General features: G+C 42.6%; 1 protein-coding gene across 1 annotated transcript in view; it reads right to left on the reverse strand.

The window, feature by feature from the left end:
• Positions 1–21,211, reverse strand: part of FAM13C (family with sequence similarity 13 member C) — a 105,937-nt gene that overhangs the window by 79,521 nt on the left and 5,205 nt on the right. Inside the window, exons 2-3 of the mRNA XM_014525843.1 lie at positions 13,044–13,138; positions 4,188–4,275 (exon numbers count right to left, since the gene is read on the reverse strand). Of these exons, the coding sequence (XP_014381329.1) occupies positions 4,188–4,275; positions 13,044–13,138 (183 nt within the window). The remainder of the gene's footprint in view (positions 1–4,187; positions 4,276–13,043; positions 13,139–21,211) is intronic.

Consider the following 21,211-nt stretch of genomic DNA (forward strand, 5'->3'; position numbering starts at 1 on the left):
AGCCAGAACCAGAGGGATTAATAAGCAATAAATATGTGCTTCTTGGAGGCATTTGGTATTTTGCCTAAACAGGTAATATTAGTTACTATAAGCTTGTAGGTTTGTAAACTGCAAATGTAATTTGTCTGTCATAAGTTTAACCAAAATGATAAATTAGCTGTTCATGGAACTGACTGGGCCCCATAGGCAAAGCTGCAGCTGTGAGATTAGCCGGCCTAATGGTTTTTTGCTCAGGATTCAGCCTTGATGATAAAACTGGATCCAACTGCCTGGCACACCCAACACATTCCAGGAAAGTATATCCCAAGAAAGCATATTCAAAGGAAGACTAAAAGGGTTGGGATTTAGGCGGAACAATGTCAATTTCATACCTAAAGGTGCTGTATCATAATTTGCTTATTGGATAAACCTGAGTCTGGGTAGAAACCTTTTATGATAATTTTAACTCCTTTGAATCCCATAGGGTGACAGCTATAGGGCAACATTGTGAGTGGCCCTGAGGTCAACAGATTGACATAAGACTAGGTATAAAAAAACACATGCATCAGGTAACCAGCAGGAAGGAGGGAACAGAACGGTCATTTCTGTCCCACACCTGGATCGGATCCTGAGCAAGGGACCTTCCCCGGTAATCCCTCTGACAGCGTCGATCATCAGGGATGCCTGACTTCGCTGGAATCACCTGGCATGCACCTGGCATTGAGGGACTATTGATAAGTTGCCAACCCATGTCTGTCTATTTGTTGTTTTGAACAACCCAGTGTGGCTAATACCCTCGCAGTGCCCAGTTGGCCTGTGACAGATTGATCTATTTATCTGTTATTATCTGTTGTTATTATTTACTATTAGCTCTTTTATACTGCCTTATCTGCTTATCGCATTTATCTTTCTGTTAACTGTGTGTGTGTAAGCTGTAATAACTTTGCCTTCATTCCACACCCAACTTTTGCCTCCTCAGTCCAAAACTGAATCAAACAGCCCAGTTGGCCTGTGATAAAATTGATACACTCACAGTGACCAGCTGGCCTGTGACACCAGGCAAAGTCAGCCCTATTTCAGAGGGTTCCAGATGCTCATACTGAGCATGTGCAACCTTGGCATAGTTGGCTGATTTCTGCAGCAGTCTTTCTCTTCCAAATCTTGAGCCAGGGAGAGTCAATGCAGGGTAATGGTTGGGTCATCAAGTTGATGGCTCAGTCATTCGGGGGAGCTATTTTTAGTCTTACTGCCATTGTCTCTCAAGCACCCTCATTCATCCCCATTCATTCAGGAACCAATTTACATAGGAGGGGTAGGTATGAGTCATACAGTTACAACAGAGTTACAATAGGGTATGCCTGGGCAGGGGACACAAGATGGAGACTTGACATTACTTTACAGACACAGGCCTAAACCATACAGTATTAATATGAAACAATAATAATCAATGCAAAAATGATAGTGTCATGACCCAAAGTCATGATTTTGTGTGTGCTTCGGCACCAGAATTATCCCCGCCAAGTTGCAGCTTCATTGCACGGGAGAGTTTCCTGCTGCAGAGGAAAACCCTGGTGCAGGGATGAGTTTCCCGCCTTTTCTGCAACTTCTTTTGCAGAGTGCATTGCTCATGTTGCAAGAGGAATGCACGGTGCAAAAGAGTTCCCGCCACCGGTATGTAAATTCGTTCCCCGCTATTGGCTAGTTTTAAATTATTCCCATGTGGCGGCTAGCAATTGGCCTGTTAGCCGTATAAGAGGCTTGAGCGGTTTCCGCCCAAGCCAAAGAGGACTCCACATCCATCTCGTGGGGACTCTGGGTACACGGCAGGGTAATAGAAACCCTGTGTGAGATCCAGAGGAGCCTGGCGGCCTGATCCACCGCCCACCTCTTCCCGTCTTCGAGCGCGACTTTTATAAGACGTATCTACGATTCTAACTTTGGTGGCTCGTTCACCCAGAGCATCCGGAGCTCTGTTCCGTGGAGCCTAGCAACCTCCACGAGACCGTCTGTGTTGTCTGTCTGTAACCGCAACTTAAGCAAGTTTTCCAGCCTACACCACTGCCATCTCGATGTAAGTAAACAATCTTTTAAACTACCGCTAAGCGTTTGTGCCTAATTCCAGCTCGACGGCCTTCCCTCTCCAACCCGGCGTGCCCGGGCTGCTGGCCACAGCCCGCGTGCAGCACGGAAAAGGGCTCGGGTCGCTCCCGGCCCACACAGATAGGAACAGAACACTATTTACAATATAAAAAGGGGCTTATTACAATAATAGCATACAGGAACTTAGCTTACCTAGTATTACTTGTATTCACTTATAAGGTATGGAGGGGGCAGAGAGAAAGTCAGAAATCATTACGGTAAGTTGAGGAAATGTATTTCAAAATTTTAAAAAAGAAAAACTGGGGGTTTTGCTACAATGGGATAATACAGGCATAGTAGGGCAGAATATACTCTATGGGCCAGATTTCAATCTCAGTTACCCTGGTGTAAAATTTGACCACGTCCAAATTTATATCAGTATAACTGCTAACAGAACCTGGGACTACTGTGTTTCAACTAACTGTAATTCTAAATTAGACCATTTTTTTCAAAGACAGAATAGGAGTCAGTGCTACTAATTAGAAAAGCCAAAAAGCAAGAATTATTATAGCATGATGTGTATTAAAATCCATAAGGAGCTGAGCTTTCACTAAAACCCAGGTTAGAAATAACAGCGTGGCAAATCACATATATTTGAACTGGGTGTCATCATCTAAGATACTCTTGCATAAATGTAAATGAGCAGATGAGTGTTAGAGGTTATCTGAACTGGGAGGGTTTTAACAGTTTAAGGAAGTCCAATTCACATCAAAGATAAAAGTTACAGAAGGTCTTAAACTGAGTATAAATTATTCTGAGTTATGAAACCATCAGGGTATAAAAATCTTGTAAAATAGGAAAAGGACAGAAAGCACACCCTGCCAATACATAGAATGCAGGTTTTGTACAAGCTCTGAGATCTTGCCCCTGTAGCCTCCATTTTTTTTAACCTCAAATACACGTCAGAAACTAGGTTCATTAGCAAATACCATAGCTGTCATATTAAATATTCTCCAACTTCTGTTTCAGCATTCAGAAAAAACAAAACAAAAGAAAAAAACCCCTAAACAACTCAAAAGCCAAAATATGTCACTCTTTTTGCAGGCTATATTCTTGGTATGGATTAGATTTACAATAATTAGGGTTATAAGTGTGTATTCCTTAATTTTGCAGCTCATTACATCCATTTGAAAGAGTCCAAAGAAGAAAAGTGTATTTTATAAAAATATCTGTAAATAAAATTAATTGCCTTGTACAAAATAAACAAGAAGCTTCTGAAATATGGTTTCCTGAACTGAGCTTTTTATCATAAAATATGCCTTGCAGAAAAAAGGATTAGGCCTTATAATACTGACCTCTTTACCTTGATGTGGCCCCTACATAGTGCACATTTTAAACTTGCATATCATACAAATTTAAAGTGTAGTGTGATATTCTTGATTACTTTGAACTATTTTTCCTAAGCATGAGTTCCTCTTCTGTCTAGGCTCCTACTTCTGTCAGTCCTGTGAGTACAAGCCAAGAATGACAGAAAATGATGCTAAACCTTACGGTTGTTTATTTGCAAGAACTGGTTTCCATGTTGGGGATGGGCAGATGGATAAATAAACAAACAAATGGGACACATCTTAATATATAAGATGGACAAGGGAGAGTGCAATCAGCATGCTATAAAACTCACCTGCTCTATCTCTCTGCTGATACATTAAATTAGAATCAATAATAGGAGAAATGAAGTGATATTGCTCTGACAAAAAACATTACAAAAATAGAATTACACGAAATGGCAGAACATATCACAGAATGCAGCTGTAAAACAGTAAATAAAGACCATACTGTCTGAACATACAAAAACCCTACTGTGACAAAAGCAGATCAAAACTGAAAATGCAGGATTCTTAAAGCTTGTCTCAAAAGCAAGATTTATAGGTATGAAAAATAGGTTATCACTATTTATAACAAGTCATCCCTTTGTTTATATTTCATAGCACTGGCAGCAACATATTGTGCCTCAGCCTTCACATTTCATCTGCACTTCTCAAAGGATGACAAATATTAGATTAAACTACAAGACAGCTGGCTATCTTATAACTGCAAATGAGAACACATCATGATATTTAGTGTCTTACCTCCATAACTGGCCCCATCAGCTTGCACACTAGATTGAGCAGATGAAGGGAGTGGATCCTTGGAAGCCGGTAACTGAGGAATTTCTTCCTGGGTTGGCAAAAATGCAGAGCACAAGTCAGTTTCTAGGGTTTGTAGCTTCAACAAAGAATTCTGCAGACAAAAGCAGAACATTGGGATAGACAGACAACAGCAAAAATACAGTGCCAGGTCTTCCGTTCACTGAGCCCATTAGCAGTGTCACAGGAGGGATGCTCTACTAACAGTTCTTGAAGGGATGTGTAGGAGATTAAATATATATTATTCTATGTGTATCTCCATGTCATCCAGTCATTTCAGTCCTAAATGGATTATTTAGGACACGAGGGAACAATGTTTAGTCAGCAAAAGACAATTTGTTCTAGGAATTTTTTCTGTCAAACTGGGGTGGTGCGTCTGTTTTCTTGTTCTTGGAGCAATATGATAAGCAAGTATTTCATTAATTCTGCTGACATCAGAATCTGATGACATTATGCCCCTCCCAGTTTACCATTCATAAAAAAAACCTGTTTCTACAGCATATGTGCAGTGCACTTCATAGAACAAAGAATTACTGAGAGTCACACAATTTATTTCAGATTCTTTTTTATTTGCTCTTTTACAGATATTTCTTTTACATAGCACGGGTTCTATGAAGTTCCCAAATCATTTCTATCAGTGGCAAAAGCTAAATTAACAGATTTTTGTCACTGACTGCAGAGAAATCAATAAGGATAAGGCTGTTTATCTGTAACAGCACCTTATCTGTAACGCCCCCACAGGCTTTTGAAGGGGAGAGGGCAATCTCCACAGGCCCCAAACCCCAGAAACAGACCCCCACGGGGAGAACTTACCTCCTGCCGGCCATAAGAGCAGGAGCCTGGACTGCAGCCACGTGAGCCGGCATTACGCCAGCTGTTTAATCAGCTGTTCCCCACACGGGGAACTAAAAATAGCTCTGAATGACCGAACCATCAACACCAATACCTGGGCCAATGACCCAGCTCTTGGAACCACCCTCAGCATTCAAGAAACAAAAGATGAGGCAACCCACCATTGTGCCAAGGCTGCACATGCTCAGTAAGAACACCTGGAACCCTCTGGAACAGGACTGACATTGCCTGGACAGGCCCTCCCCATAGGAAATCAGAGGTAGTCTACCCCATAAAAAGGGGTAGTGAAGACTGACTCCTTGGGAGCACCATTTCCATCTGGACCAGACCAGCTCCATGTCACACTGCCTATCCACCTAAGGCACTGCCGGCGACCCCTTATTGACAACACCGAGCTGAAGGAGACCCCAACTGGCCATCAAGGACCCACTTTCAGCCTTGGACAGGTAGATATCACCTGCATATTTCTTCCTCCAATTTGGACTCTCTCTCTTTCCTCCTCTTGCCTCTTTAACCCCTGCTGCCAGTGTGTGTGTGTGTGTGTGTGTGTGGTGTGTGTGTGTGTGTGTGTGTGTGTGTGTGTGTGTGTGTGTGTGTGTGTGTGTGTGCGCGAGCGTAAAGGACCCAATAAAATAGAGTGTCACCATCTCCCCTGTTCAATAAAACCACTATCATTTGTAACCCTGAGTTCGGTTGGGTTTTACTGAGCCCTGGTCCCTTCCCTATCTTAAATTCCAGTTTCTCTCTCCCTAGACTGTTGCCCTGTTGCTTTCTGCAGGCTCTCAGCCCTGTTCCCACCACTGTTTGCCTCCTCTCTGTTACCCTTCTGCAGCCTCTCAGCCCTGTTGCTTTCTGCAGGCTCTCAGCCCCAATCCCACCACCTTTTGCCTCCTCTCTGTCCCTTTTCTGCAGGTGCTCAGCCCTGTCGCTTTCTGCAGGCTCTTACCACACTCCCACCACTTTTTGCCTCCTCTCTGTCCCTTTTCTGCAGGCTCTTGATCCCGTTGCTTTCTGCAGGCTCTCAGCCCCGCCACTCCCACCACCTTTTGCCTCCTCTCTGTCCCTTTTCTTCAGGCTCTCAGCCCCGCTCCCGCCACTTTTTGCCTCCTGCCAGCTCTCCCCAATCCCTATCTCTCTCTGCCTTCTCTTGCACTCTCTCTCTCTCAATGTGTTCTCCAGCCTTCCCCACCCCCGCAGCCCCAATCCCAGTTTTCCTCTCCCCACGTACCTCTCGGCTCCCATGTAACTTCCTTGCTCCAGCTCCAGCCTCCAGGCTTCTCTCTGGCATTGCTCCTTTGCTCTGCTGTCTTTCTGCTTTCAATTAACACCAACTAACCTTAAGTTACCCCAACTTCCCTCCAGTTTGCCGGTTCTAATCCTGGCACTGGCAACTTTCATCTCCGTTTCTACCAGCAGTAACCTAAAGTAACCCCAAGCCTCAGCTCAGCTCTCTTTCTAGTCTACTGGTTCTCATCCCGATCCCGGCGACTTACACCCCCTACACTTTCTCTCTCTCTCACTTACCTTAACCTTCCCCCAGGTATCCCAAGCACATGCATACACACCACAACACCCAAGTTAGGAACTCACCTGTCTGTATGTGTAGGTGAGTGGTATGTATGTGAACTAATATACATGTATGTCATTGTGTGCATGATATATGAATTAGTGATCCATGTATGTGTATTGGGTATGCAGGTATTGGTAATTGATTCTGGTCTAATTTCTTTTGGTGTGTATAGTGTGTGTAGGTGCTTGAATTGGTGATAGGTGTGTATTTGCCTGGCTGGTAATTTTGGATGTGTATGTGCCTGAATTGGTAGTGCGTGTGTGCAAGCCTAGTGGGGGTGCATGCACCTACAGTGTGTATATGCACCTAATTGATTTTTTAATGTGTCCATGTGCAATTGTACACCACACCCTTCTGTCTAACAGCACAATATTGAGATCCTGAGAGTTAGCCTGACCCCACAGGGCAACACACATATGCTTTTATTAGGCTGAAGTAAAGTAAGTAACTCCACTGCTAGGTAGTACGTGGTAAGTACAAGTACTATCCTGCTGTGGAGTTTTTTACTCTGCAGCACTGCATGGGTAGCCCAACAATGAAGTACACTGATGATCCAGTCAGCACCTCCACAGCATGTTGAGCCAGGTTGGAACAACCCCAGGCTGGCAGGCTGACCCCCAGGACCCCCTGTCATCCAGGCCTGCTTTGACCTGGCCCAACCTACTCTGGTCCTGGGTATATGTTCAAATGGCATGCCCAGGAGCAATAAACTCTGGATCAATAAGCTTCACATTAATTTCACATGTAGATGTGCTCAGAAAGATTAAAATATCCTACTAGGCTGATTATCTGACCTTAGAACCAACCTACTGCTGAGCACTGTTGTACAGTGGTACTGGAATGGTGGTTAATACATAAAAGGCAAGGATTTGTTAAGGAGATATCTTTTATTGAACCAATTATGTATTGGGATAAAGTTAGACAAGACATTCTTTGTTGATTCTTGCAATTGAAAGCATGTCTAACTTCATCCCAACGATATAGTTGATGCAATAAAATAAATCATCCTAACAAATCCTTGCCTCTTGCATGATTTCTGGACCATCACAGTTACAGAATCACTTTAATATGCCTTTAATATATAAAGCATACCACAGTACAGCTCTCTAGAACTGTTGGCTGTCTCAAGATTGTTCTATAGTCAGACCCATTTTGGGAATGTAATAAGGATGTGGTAAAATATCTTGAAAGTACTAGGAAGTTTTAAAGTGTTAATTAGTTCTCCTTAACTGAGGCATAACTTTTTGAGTGACTTGGAGATTGACAGACAGTTAAGGAATTTGGAAAGTAGATTGAAATGGTAATCCATTGATCATAGGATCATAGGAAAGTAGCCAAGAGACAGGCACAAGAAAGGAATGCTATCAGCTGACAGGGCTCCCAACCTCAGGGGAGCACCATGCCCAGTGCAAAACCTCTGGTCCATGGGGATTCATGGCTTGGGCATGTGGGAAATCCCTAGGATCAGATGATCCACATTCCCAGGATGAGGGAATCACCCCTATGGTGATCCTCTGTCCCTGGGGGTTTCCTACACGCCCAGGGCAGGGAGATCATCTCAGTGGCAACCCTCCAGCCCTAGGGTTTCCTGCAATCCCAGAGAAGAGATTATGATCCCCCTGCCCTGGGTTCATGGGGCACCCCCATAGCTGGGAACCCCTCAGCTGGGATGCACAGGGCTTCCAGCTATGGGAGCTTGCTGCTTGCCAGTGTGCTCCCCCTGCACTGGTTGTAAGGTGCAACAGGATCCAATATGCAATCCCACAATCTCACCTCCTGGCATGCACATATGGCATGGCAGGAGGCACAACTACATGAATCACACATTAGATCCTATCTCACCTTAACCTGCACATGTAGAGGGGGCCTAACTGTATGATTCAAAGAAGGACATCTGTATTAAGACATATGTCTTTCTGGTGATCTTTGGATTCACACATATCGTGGCATGTTTCCTCCATCACTTGGACAGACTATGAAAGAGTAAACAACAACGCAGCAAAAAGAGCCAGGGAACGCCGCTTCTGGAGCTATTACCATAGAAGGATAGAAGCTCCGGAAGAAAAAAAGAAAGAAGAGATGGGAGTCTCAGAAGAAAAAAAAAGAGAGAGTGGCCAAAAGAGAAAAAGGGGGGAAAAGAAGATTCCCAGAAGATAGAAGATAAGAGGCTTACCTCAGGATTTCTCTTGATGCCAGAGAGAGCGGAGCTCAGAGAAGGAGGGGTGGATCCCCAAAGAGGCATACCATGAGATGCAGCTGGCAGTTGCACTAAAAAGTAAACAAAACAAAACAAAACAAGGAAGAGAATGAAAGAGAGGGCATCTGAGTGTTGACCACAAAGATTCAGGCACACACAAAATAAAAGGTACATACTTATAGTAACAGATATATAAAGAAAGCATATGATGGGGTTTGAAGAGAAAATTCTGCCCCAAAAGAAAAAAAGAAGAGAAATCCCCGCGGATTCTGTTGCAGCAATTGGTCGATCTCTTAGAAAATGGTTGAAGCCACAGGAGGTATCCAAGGTGGAGTTATGTGACCAGATCCTGTTGGAAGTTTTTAATAGATTTGGATGAAAATACTCAACGTTGGGTGCAGTGTCACTGACTGAAGTCGTCGGCAGAAGCATTATGCTTGGCTGAGGACTTCAATAGTGTTCAAATGGATAACTACCAAGAGAAGGCTCCAATGTCCGGAACTCCGCAAGTGGTTCGAGAGAATGAACAAAAAGAAACTCGAGAAGGGAAAAGACCAACTAAAGTATGTTTCAGGTGTGGGAGAATCGGACATATCACAAGGGATTATGCCAGATATTCTTGACTGGGTCCGTGACCAAGAAAGATCCCATTCAAAACCCAGATACAAAGAAGTGAGAGGAGTGACAATGGGCAGGTTGAGATGATGGACTGCAGCATCAGGGAAACACACTGGGAGGTATCAAAGGAAAAACCCACTGTGTGGGCCCGAGTTGGAGGGAAGAAAATAAGAGCCATATGGATACTGGATGTGCCCAGACATTGATTAGAACTATCATAGCTCCCTGAGGCTGGGCTTCAAGCGCAAATACCGTAAAAATGATTTGTATGCATGGCCAGTTGTCAGTGTACCCCGAAGGAAATATCTGGTGGAAATCTTGGACACCACCCGAGAGATGCCGGTAGGTCTAGCCAATGACCTACCTTACCCAATGATATTGGGCAGAGACTGGGAGGAGATTTATGAAGTCCTAGACACTATGAGGAGACAAGAAGTAAAGGTAGGTTTAGCCAGGGAGAACAGCAAAGATTACACTGAGACCAATGCATTGCATTTGGAGAGTTTAGCAAGCAGCTCCTGCTTTCGAGAGGCTCAACAAGACAAGGACCTGTTTTGATCAATAAGACTAATGGAGCTGGCCAAGCAGGATGATCAGGTAAATTACCCAGAGAGATGCCACACACTTCCTAGATATGAGTTGAGGAAAGGCCTGTTATATAGGATAACGGTGGGGCATATAGAATGGACAGAGGTACCGCAACTGCTGATACCTCAAGACTACTGGGAACCCCTCTTGAAACTCGCTCATGTGAATCCATTAGGAGGGACATGGGAAGAGCTAAAATGGAAACCAGGCTGACTAAGTGGTGTTTCTGGCCCAGACTGTATGAACAAGTTGAAGATTATTGTAGGGCCTGCCCAAGTTGCCAGAGGGTCAGCCTTCAAAAACCACCACGGGTTCCCTTACAATCCATGCCAGTGCTAGAAGAGCCATTCTCCTGTATAGCCCTGGACGTGGTTAGACCGTTACCGAAAAGCATGATGAGTTACCAATTTGTACTCGTCCTGATAGACTATGCCACTACTTTTCTGGATGCCGTCCTGTTGAGAACAGTCACTGGACCTTGAATAGTGGAAGAATTGCTTAAATGGGTATCCCACTTTGGTATTCCTAGGGAGATCATTACGGACCAAGAGACGAATTTTATGTCCCAGGTTATGTGGAATCTGTGCCAACTATTAAAAATAAAACACTTACGAACCATGGTTTATCATCCCCAAACCAATGGGTTAGTAGAGAGATTAAACGGAACCCTTAAAAATGTGATGCGCAGATGTACACAAGAGGAGCCATGGAAGTGGGACGTGGTCATACCCCCTCTGTTGTTCGCAGTACAGGAAGCCACACAATCATCCTTAGGATTTTCCCCATTTGAGTTGGTTTATGGGCATCGACCCCGGAGCCTGATGGACATGGTCCGAGAGGATGGGAAAAAGGAGGAACCCCCGGGGGTGAGGCCATCCGAATATGTCAGAGAATTGAGAGAACAGTTACGAAAGGCAGAAAATTTAGCCCAAGATAATCTCCAACAAGCCCAAGAGAAACAAAAAAACTAGGTATGACCGAAATACGAGTGAAAGAGACTTACAACCGGGGCAAAGAGTGTTAGTTCTACTCCCACATACTACAAGTAAATTTTTAACTTGTTGGCAAGGTCCATTCATGATATCCAGGCATGTTGGACCTGTCAACTATGAGAATTTCTGCCCTGGACAGAAAAAGGAAAAACAAATTTTTCACGTTAATTTACTAAAATTGTGGGAAGAGCAAGACGGTTTAGTAGCTTCTGCTATGAGAAGGCAAGCAGATAATGAAGGTACAATGAATAGAGAACATCAAAACCAGCCAACAAGTCAAGAAGTCTGTCTAGGTACCCAGTTGATGGTGAAACAAAGAGATCAATTAAAACTGCTTATACGGGAGTTTGGAGATGTGTTTAACGAGTATCCCGGCTGTACTACCAGGATTAGCCATAACATTGTTCACCAGAAGGAAGGGTAATAAGGGAAAGATGGCGGAGAATCCCGTATCATAGATATGAAGTAGTGAAGACACAGATAGACAGGACATTAAAACAAAGAATAATAACAGAATCCCGGAGCCCATGGCGAAGCCCATTGTAATTGTTCCAAAACAAGATGGGTCCCTCCGTTTGTGCATTGACTTTCGAAAATTAAATGCAATTTTAAAATTTGATGCTTTTCCCATGCCCCAAATCAGTGAATTACTGGAGATAGTAGGACAAAGCAAGTACATATCCACATTAGATTTGACAAAGGGATATTGGTAAATACCTGTACGTAGAGAAGACCAAGCAAAGACTGCTTTTGGCATGCCACAGGGTTTGTACGAATTCAAGCGAATGCCATTTGGCTTGCATGGAGCTGCAGCCACTTTCCAAAGACTCATTGATTGGGTCCTAGCACCAAACCAACAATACGCAGCAGCCTACATAGATGACATTATAATTTGTACAGACAAATGGGAACAACATTTAAAAGCTCTGCATGCTGTCCTCCAAGAAGTCAGGCAAACAGGTCGCATAGCCAACCCAGGGAAGTGTGCCTTAGGTAAGTCAGAAACTAAATATCTTGGCTTCCTAGTAGGACAAAGATGCATGCGCCCCTTGGTAGATAAGGTTGAAATGATATGAGGTTATTTGCCTCCACAGACAAGAAAACAAATGCGTGCCTTCCTTGGTTTAGCCAGCTATTACCACAGGTTCATACCACATTTTGCTAAGATAACTACCCCCTTGACCGACTTATTAAGAAGACGAGGCAATAGGCCTATAAAATGGGAAGAGAAACATTTAGAAGCCTTTCATAGGACTCAACAAGCTTTATGTAATGATGCAGTCCTTCATACACCTGAACTTCACCTGTCCTTTCATTTTACAGACGGATGCCTCAAGTTATGCTGTGGGCGCTGTGTTAATGCAGGAAGTAGATGGGATAGAATGCCTGATTGCCTATGCTAGCCAGAAACTTAACGCACCAGAACAAAGGTATGCCACGATTGAATGCAAGTGCCTAGTGATAAAGTGGGGAGTAGAATATTTTCAGTATTATCTCCTGGGCCGTAGATTCACTTTAGTTACTGATCATGTACCCTTGAAGTGTTTAAAGACAATCCAAACAGATAATGCCTGAATCACCAGATGGGCTCTTGCATTACAACCATTTCACTTTGATATCAAATACAGGCCTGGGTATGTCAACGTGGTGGCAGACTTCCTATCTCGATGTCATCCTGGTACCCAACCCCTAGAGGCATCGAATACCCAGGAGGATACAAACCCCATCCACATTGAGGATCAGGATAAACAACAAAAGGCGCCTAGCGGTGTCTTAAGGGGGAAGGTGTGTGAAAGAGTAAACAGCAACGCGGTGAAAAGAGCCAGGGAAAAGAGCTGCTTCTGGAGCTATTACCATAGAAGGATAGAAGCTCAGGGAGAAAAAAAGAAAGAGGAGACAGGAGTCTCAGAAGAAAAAAAAGAGAGAGTGGCTGAAAGAGGAAAAGGGGGAAAAAGAAGATCCCCAGAAGACAAGAGGCTTACCTCAGGATTTCTCTTGACGCCGGATAGAGCAGAGCTCAGAGGAGGAGGGGCGGGTTCCTGAAGAGGTACACCACAAGATGCAGCTGGCAGTTGCGCTGAAAAGTAAATAAAAAACAAACAAACAGGAGAGTGAATTGACGCACTCCCACAAGCTTGAAGAGGGCATCTGAGTGTTGGCCATGAGGATTCAAGGCTTCAGGCGTGCACAAGATAAAAGGTACGTACTTATAGTAATAGAAATAAAGAGAAAGCATACAACGGGGTTTGAAGAGAAAATTCTGCCCCAAAAAGAAATAAATGGATGAACCAGAGATAAAGAGACTTCATTTCCTAATACCAAGTTCAACACGACCGAACTGATAATAGTTATGTAAGAACAGTATATAGATAGAATTACAAAGTTGATATAACTGATAAGGTTAAAAAAAAAAAAAAAAAAGGAAAAATAGACCACTTCTGTTTAAAGATAAAGAAAGTTTGTATAGCGTTATAAAGGATAAACATAAAGACAAGTGTTAATCTGCATCCAACTGTGAATATATATATACACATATTGGCGAGTGTGTGTGGATAGTTGAGAAGGTGTGTGAATTTTTCCTGTATAATACCAGAACTCCTAATAGAGAGACACAAAAAAAATAAAAATAAAACAACAAATATATATAATAACCCTGTTGACATAATAAATTAGAACATATTATAATAACATCCAAGATGTGGCAGGCGGGAAAGTCAGGGTACTTATAGTTCTTTGGGAGATTATAAGAGGATACAGAGAGGCATTGTAAGCTCCACCATCACACTGACCAAGTAACAGTGAATAAAGCTATCTGATTTATATTTGATTCCTCTTACTCACTAGCAAACCTGCAGCGGTGGGACTTGCAGAAGTGAAGTGTTCCTGGAGGTTGCAACAAGGACTTCAGTGATTCTCACTAGTCAGCAGTTCCTTCTCCTCCTCCAGGGTACACCCTCAGATATCAGTCTAAGCAAGGCAGAAATGTTGACATGCTGCTTCTTTCTTCTGAAGTCTCATATAAAAGTACTGTTTCCTGCTGTTTAGCTGGCACAGCAGCTCTACATGCTGTTGATCCTATTTTGGCTCTCAGGTGACTGGGAAAAGTGTGCTTAGGAGAAACTGTGGCATAGCTTTGATACAGTGAAGACCTCTATTTTAGAAGAGTTTACAACATTCAAATCCCCTCCCCGCATCTCTACATTCCTACAAAACCACTGATTTTAAATTATGCCTGATTTGCATGAATCCAAATAGAATCAGAATCAGTCTGTATATAATTTGACCTTAATTTCTAATGTAAATGTCCTTGAAATGACACATGCTAACATATAAATCTGAGCAATTTTAAACATTCTAAAGAAAACCAGAATGAGACTATTTATAATAATATCTGTGTGAAAATAGTTGTTCAGGAACATTTTGAAAAGATTATCCTATGGTAGCCTTTTTTAAGAATCTTTGCTTTACATGCTTGAGAAAGAGAAGTAATTAAAATACTCTGTTGGGCGGGGGATATTAAACCTCCTGTATCTTTTAAACTAATTAAGCATTCAGAAGAACGGGGTCCGTTCAATTAATTCTATTTCAGTATCACAGACAAAAAAAGTTGCATTAATACAGATCAAAGATAAACATCCTGTCTTCTTGTATTCAGCAGAAAACAAATTGTCATATTTCATAACTGAAAACCTAGGAAGTTTTCAGAAAAGTGAACAAAAATAAAAATAGATGCATTTGTTTTTGACTTGGAATACACTGAACCTAATAAAGTGCAGGGCAAAATGGATATAGATCAATGATTTTAAAAAATTAAAAATGGATTTTTTAATTAAAATAATATTTTTTTAATTTAATTGTATGGGGGGGTTTGTTAAAAGATGGTTTTAAAAAAATGTATATAAAGATAGTTTTAATTTAAGATATGTTAAAGCTCAAAGGTATCATCATAGAATAGGGATTATAACTTCTAATTATATACTATTTGAGACAATATATTCATTTAACTTTTTTAGAAGTTTGATAAATAGGTGACAACAGGCCATGGACAGTATTAGGAAACTAATCTTATGGGGTTCCCAAAGGTCCTCTATAGATTAGTAAAGATTAAAGAAAACCACTCTACCCAAGGGGACTCAGTGCTCAGTCTAGAAGATGCCATTAAGCATCTCTGTGATGCTTAGTTTCAGTTCTCAAGCTGTGGATTTGTGTCTCCAGAGATCATGGGCAGACAAAGCTCTTTGGGTAGATGTGATATCTTTTATTAGACCAACTAAATGGTTGGAAAAATTGTATTTTGCAAGCTTTCAGGTACAAACACCCTTCTCCAGGTATAGGGAGAGTTTGTCGTCTCCAGAGATAACATCCTTATTAAACAGCAGTATATGGATATGGATTACCCACCCATCAGCCGTATTGTCTCTCTGCAAGTTTGTGTACACACAGTCAAGCCTTTAGCTTTCTCTCAAAATGCAAAGTTTCAAGAATTTAAATGAATAAAGGATATCAAACAACAAAAAAATGCACCATTTGTAGAAAACAATGATTAAACCAAGGTTCCTGCCTGGTGATTTAAATTGTGTACCAGTTATGCCACCAGTCATTGAAGGATGGTTTTCTTAGTACTGGCTGGTCTTAGAGTGGTCACTAGAGTTCTTTCTTCAAAGCACAGTTCTTCTTCACTCTCTGTTCTCACCAACCAGGAGTCTTGGTTAGAGCAGTGTGCGTCAATGGTGCCCCTGATTGCTTCCATGTGTGAGACAAATTTGTGAAAGAAGATTGTGCGGTTTTGTGTTGTACTCGTGTTCTTAAAATGGACATTTGGAATACTCTGAGAGTCTAATCTGTCTGCAGGTGATCTTTTCTGTGACAGAAGATCATACTTCTTCACATTAAGTATTTCTAGGTGACAGGGGTGGGATGGAATTTTCTAGTATTGTAGCAAAACCCCAAGTTTTGGGGGTTTTTTTTCATTTTTGGGGGGGGAGTTGTATTTATTTTAAAATGCATTCCCTGCCCTTCCCCAACCATTTCTGACCTTTTCTCTCCTTCTCTATTTCCTATAGATAAGTATAAGTGAGCTCAAACTTAGGATAAGCTTTAAACATTTTTATTTTGGTAGCAAGTTTTTGGTTTTGGATATCCATTGTTCTATATTGTATAATTATTAGGTTTGTATTGATTTTTACTGTTGTATATTGTATTATTATCATTTTTGTATTGATTTTTATTGTTTCATATGGATCTTGTATGGTTTAGGCCTGTGTTTGTAAGTGAACCAAAGTCATGTCAATTTTCCAATTTATATGTCAAGCCCACATCTTCTGTCCCCTGCCTGGGCATCCCATGTTGCAACTGTATGAGTCATGTACCCCTCCCATGTAAATTGGTTCCCTGATGAATGAGTGTGATTGGGAATGATTGAAATACAATGGTAGCAGGCCTCTACTGAATGGCCTGTAATGACTGGGCCATCACCTCGCATTGATTCACCCAGGAACCACGGATGTCACACAGGAACAGAGATAAGACCAGCATTTGAAAAACAAAGGACCCTGCAAAACCAGCAACTCTCACCATTCCAGACACCTGAAACTGCACATCCCTGCATGGAGCACACATGCTCAGTATGCCAGGGGCGTGCCTCCTGTCACTAGGGTCACACAAGGTCTGCCCCTATAAAAAGGGGCAGTGAAGACAGACCCAGTGGCATGCCCTCTCCATCTGGACCAGCACCATGCCACACCACCTATCCACCCAGAGGCCCTGCCGGCAACCCCCCTCTGGACAACATCTACTGGACAAGGACCCCTTTCCAGCCTAGATTGGTAGATAGTACCTGAACATCTCCTCCTACAATTTGGACTCTCTCGGTCTCTCTCTTTCCTCCTGGACTTCAGTGGACTTCAGTCCCTGCACCAAGCCTCTCTAACCCCTGCTGCCAGTATGGGTGTGTGGGTGGGTGCAAGGGAACCAATTTGGCATTGTGTCACCATCTCCCCTGTTCAATAAAACCACTGTCATTTGCAACCCCGAGCTGGGTCATGTTTTACTGAATCCCAGGCCCTTCCCTATCTTAAATTCCAGCCTCATTCTCTCTCTCAGCTCCAGTTCCCACCCTCTCTGCTAGTTTCCCGATTTCCTCCCAATTCCATCTCCCCTTTTCTGCCACCTCTCAGCCTCTCCTTGCTTTCCTGCTGTCCCTGCTGCCTGCTGCTTTTCCTGTGATTTTCTGCTGTCCATCTCTCTGTTTTCAGGCTTCCCCCGCACTGAAAATGACGGAAAATGGAGATCAGCAGTATCTGATTTAGGAATGTTTGTATCTTGAACCATATGACATTTTCAGTGCAGAACTGCCTTTCTCTGGAACAAACAGTCAATAATAAGATATCTTTAATAAGATCTATACTTTTTTATAATGCTATGGGCAAGCAGTTAGGAGTCAGAATGCGAGCCAAGAAGTGAATGTATCCTAGAATGAAAACTTGTCTATTTGGCGTTTTCAGTAAATCACTAATAATGTAGCCTTGTATCCTTGTTGAAGAAAATGAATATTAATTGTATGTTTATACTGCTTTTATTTATTAACAGTATTGTATTGTAGTTTAAATTTGAGGACTGTTCTGTAAGAATTTTAAGTCCTATGATTCTAATTATGGAAGCTTTGCTGATTTCTCTACTGGGGCTTATATATTTAAGGACTTAATTCTTCATGCACTTCACCTGTAAAGCTTGGAATTCTGCCAGCAATGTAAATTGCCAAACCTTAGGCACAGCATAGCAATATAAGTCAGACACAGAAGATGGCTTTTATTTACATTATAACTTTTAGCACCGATCAAAGCAGTAGTGACATCAACACAGTGGAAAGGAGTAAGTAAGGAAAAAAAATATCCTTAACTCCCTTAAAGGGACATATGGTAGGCTTGTATTCCTAAATATAAGAGCACTATTAATAGGCATAGAAGTTTTCTAGTTCATTTTGGTAACAATTCCCCTTCTTCTGTGACCTGACGGGAACCTTTTTCCTCCCTTTAGCTGCCCTATTCTACCTACCAAAATACTGATTACCTCCTGTTCTGTCCTAGTATGTTCATTGATTTTGCAAAATATAAAATCCCTTTACACTAATGTAAAGATATTCATTTTGCAACTGCTTTATAAGCAGGGATCCTGGTTTTCTCTGTTTAAAAATCACAGCTTCTCTGATAATTTTTTTTTTTTTTGCAACTTCTCTGATTAGAAAACCCCAAATCCACATTTTTCTGTAATTAAAATGAAACACCACTATATATATATATCTACATAAATATAGACGGAAATATAGACATATATATATATACACACACACACCATATCAGTTGTGCACATTGTTTTATTGATATATTTACAATTTTAAAGCAATTTGGAAGCCTACCAGTGCCTCAATAATTATAAAAAACACTAACAAATTGCCTGTCAAGAATGACAGATGAATTTTGAATAACAAAAACAAAAAAAAGGCCGCTGGCCTTCCCACCCACATCGCCCATGCTCTGCCACCTCCGAGGAGCAGAGCCAGAGTGCCACACTGCCGCAACCCCCTCCTGTCCATAACACTGTTGGAGCACTCTGGTTGTTTCAGTAACCAATCAGAGTGCTCCAACAGCATAACGGACAGACAGACAAACTGACTAAGCCCTTTATTATATTAGAATAATTCTAAATACCTATACATTTTGGCATTTGATTTGATTTTTTTTTTTTTATGATGAAAAATCAGAGTTTCCCTTCCCCCTTTCACTCACCAGGACATGGGTCCAGCTGCAGCTGTCCCCCACAGCTGCTTTGTGGTGCTGAGCAGCCCTGACATGTCCATGTCCTACCGGTGCCTATGCCATTGCATCTCACTCTCAAGTCACAGCCCTCCCAGCCCTGCTGATGCCCCTCATTCTTGATCCACAGCCCCCCAGCCCTGTTGATGCCCCCTACTCCCCACTCATAGCCCCCCAACCCTGCTGGTGCCCCTCACCCCTGAACCACAGCCTCCCAGTGCCCCTCACTCCAAAACCACAGCCCCCCAAGCCCTGCGGGTGCCCCTCACTCCTGACTCAGAGCCTCCTGGCCCTTCTGGTGCCCCTCACTCCCAGCCCACAGCACCCTACCCCAGGCCCCCAGTGTGTGAGGAAAGGGGTGGATGTGTGGAGAAGGAGGAGCATGGGAATAGGCAATGTGTGGGGTGCGAGGGGGGTACGTGCTCCCCTGAGATTTTTGTGTCCAAAGCAGTGCACAGAGCTGCAGCTCGGCTGAACATGGTCTGGGCAGGAGCCTCCTCTACAGCTCAGGGAGCAGAAGGAACTGCTGCACTGCCATGGTGAGGTGCAGCTGCAGCAGCAGCACATAGTTGTACCCCCTGCTGCTGCTGGGCAAGCAGGAAGCATCTCACCTTCGTGGCCATAGTGGCACAGTGGTCCCTCTCATGCTGGGTCTCACCCACTAGGCTAAAGCACTGTGGTCCACTATTGGTGCACAAATCTTGGGGGGCATGTTCCCCCCTGCTGCAAAACCTGTGATCCCCTGTCCTCCTAACATGTGGCCTGTTCCCCCTCCCCTCTGCCTCCATAGACTTGTGCAGAGGCAGCTCCAGGTAAGTCTCCACCACTACCTGACTGCCATGGGCATGCGTGCACATGCACATGATGCCCCCTGCATCCCACTCCCCCGAGCCCCAAGCAGCCCCTTGCAAGCTAGCACTCTTCCACCCTTTAAGGGGAAACCCACCATTTCCTGTGGCTTTTTTCCTTTGAAGGGGAAAATCCATGTGTTTCTCTGTTAACCAAAAAAATCCATGTTTTTCCACAGCAAATGGAAAACCCTGATCCATGTTTATAAGGTTTCCTACTTCCCAGAATAATTCAATGCTTTTTTTCTTTTTTTTTTTTTTTGGCTTCTGCACACTGATTCAGTTGCTCAAGTCTAGCTCAAGTTTGCCATTGTTTGTAATGTGCCCTAAGTGGGATGAGACAAGAATCAGTCTCATCCCACTTTTTGTGGTGTTGTTCAGTCATTTTAAAAGTGGTTTATGTGCACTGAGCTTCTGTTGTGTTACAGATTTGAACTGGAATCTGATCACTTACACCAGTTTGTGTGTAATTACTGTCCCTAGCCTCAATGCTTAACTTTAAACACAATTCATGTTTTTTACTTCTTTTCAGGTTCTTAAAGTTAGGCATAAGTTGAAACATTTTGCTAAATCAGAGCCATAAAGAAGTTGACAAATTTGACTACTTTGAAGGCATCATAAAATTAAGTACTGAACATGATTTTTTTTTTTTAACCTATAACTGTAGCTGACTAGGAGTGCCTATACACATGCATCAAGGCTGCTCCATGGCAAAGTAATTGATTAGAGGAACACTGATTAATCGAGTCTACTGGAGTGTGGTAATTATCGCACTCCAACAGACTCCAGCATCACATGTATCAGCATCTTCACACTGAAAAACGGAGGCTGGGGTACTGTAACGAAAGCTTTAGTTAACTAAATCTGACAGGATGGGGTCTAGTCTTCTAGGGCATTTATATACATCCTCCAGGAGTGGGGTGTGCTTCAATTAGAGCAGCTCTTAGAGATAAATATAAGATAGCATGTGTGTGAATAAGGAAAAAAAATAGGCCAGGGATATCTTCAGCAGTTGAACAATTTGATCTTTTCACTTGTTAGCTCACTAACTTTTACACAGCAGGCATATTTTTCAGGTCCTGGGTCTGATTCAGGGATACACTGATGTCTGAATCAGATCCATGACCTGTAAGTCTTAGTTAACAAGTACTAGATTCTTAGCACTAGCCTTATCATTCTTTTTTATTCTGAGTCAAAATTTAACGTCTAGATAGTTCAGAGTTGTCAACTGCAGGTGCTTACCACTTGTGATAAATCAGCCAGTTTTCATTTACATACTTAAATATGGATTCAAGAGCTACTTAGATTTGAAAGCCTTTTTTGGCTGCAGTCCCTACTCAGTAGAACCTGTCATGACACAAACAGCTAAGGGAAAATGGAAGAGGAAGGAACAAGATATGTATCTTGATAGTACTGTTTCTTTCCTGTTACTTATCTATTATGGGTGAAATATCATAGTGAGATTTAGGTGGGATCTGAATGGGGAAAGTG

The sequence above is a fragment of the Alligator sinensis genome, unplaced genomic scaffold (genome assembly GCF_000455745.1).
Source record: "Alligator sinensis unplaced genomic scaffold, ASM45574v1 scaffold384_1, whole genome shotgun sequence".
In the NCBI taxonomy this organism is placed as follows: domain Eukaryota; kingdom Metazoa; phylum Chordata; order Crocodylia; family Alligatoridae; genus Alligator; species Alligator sinensis.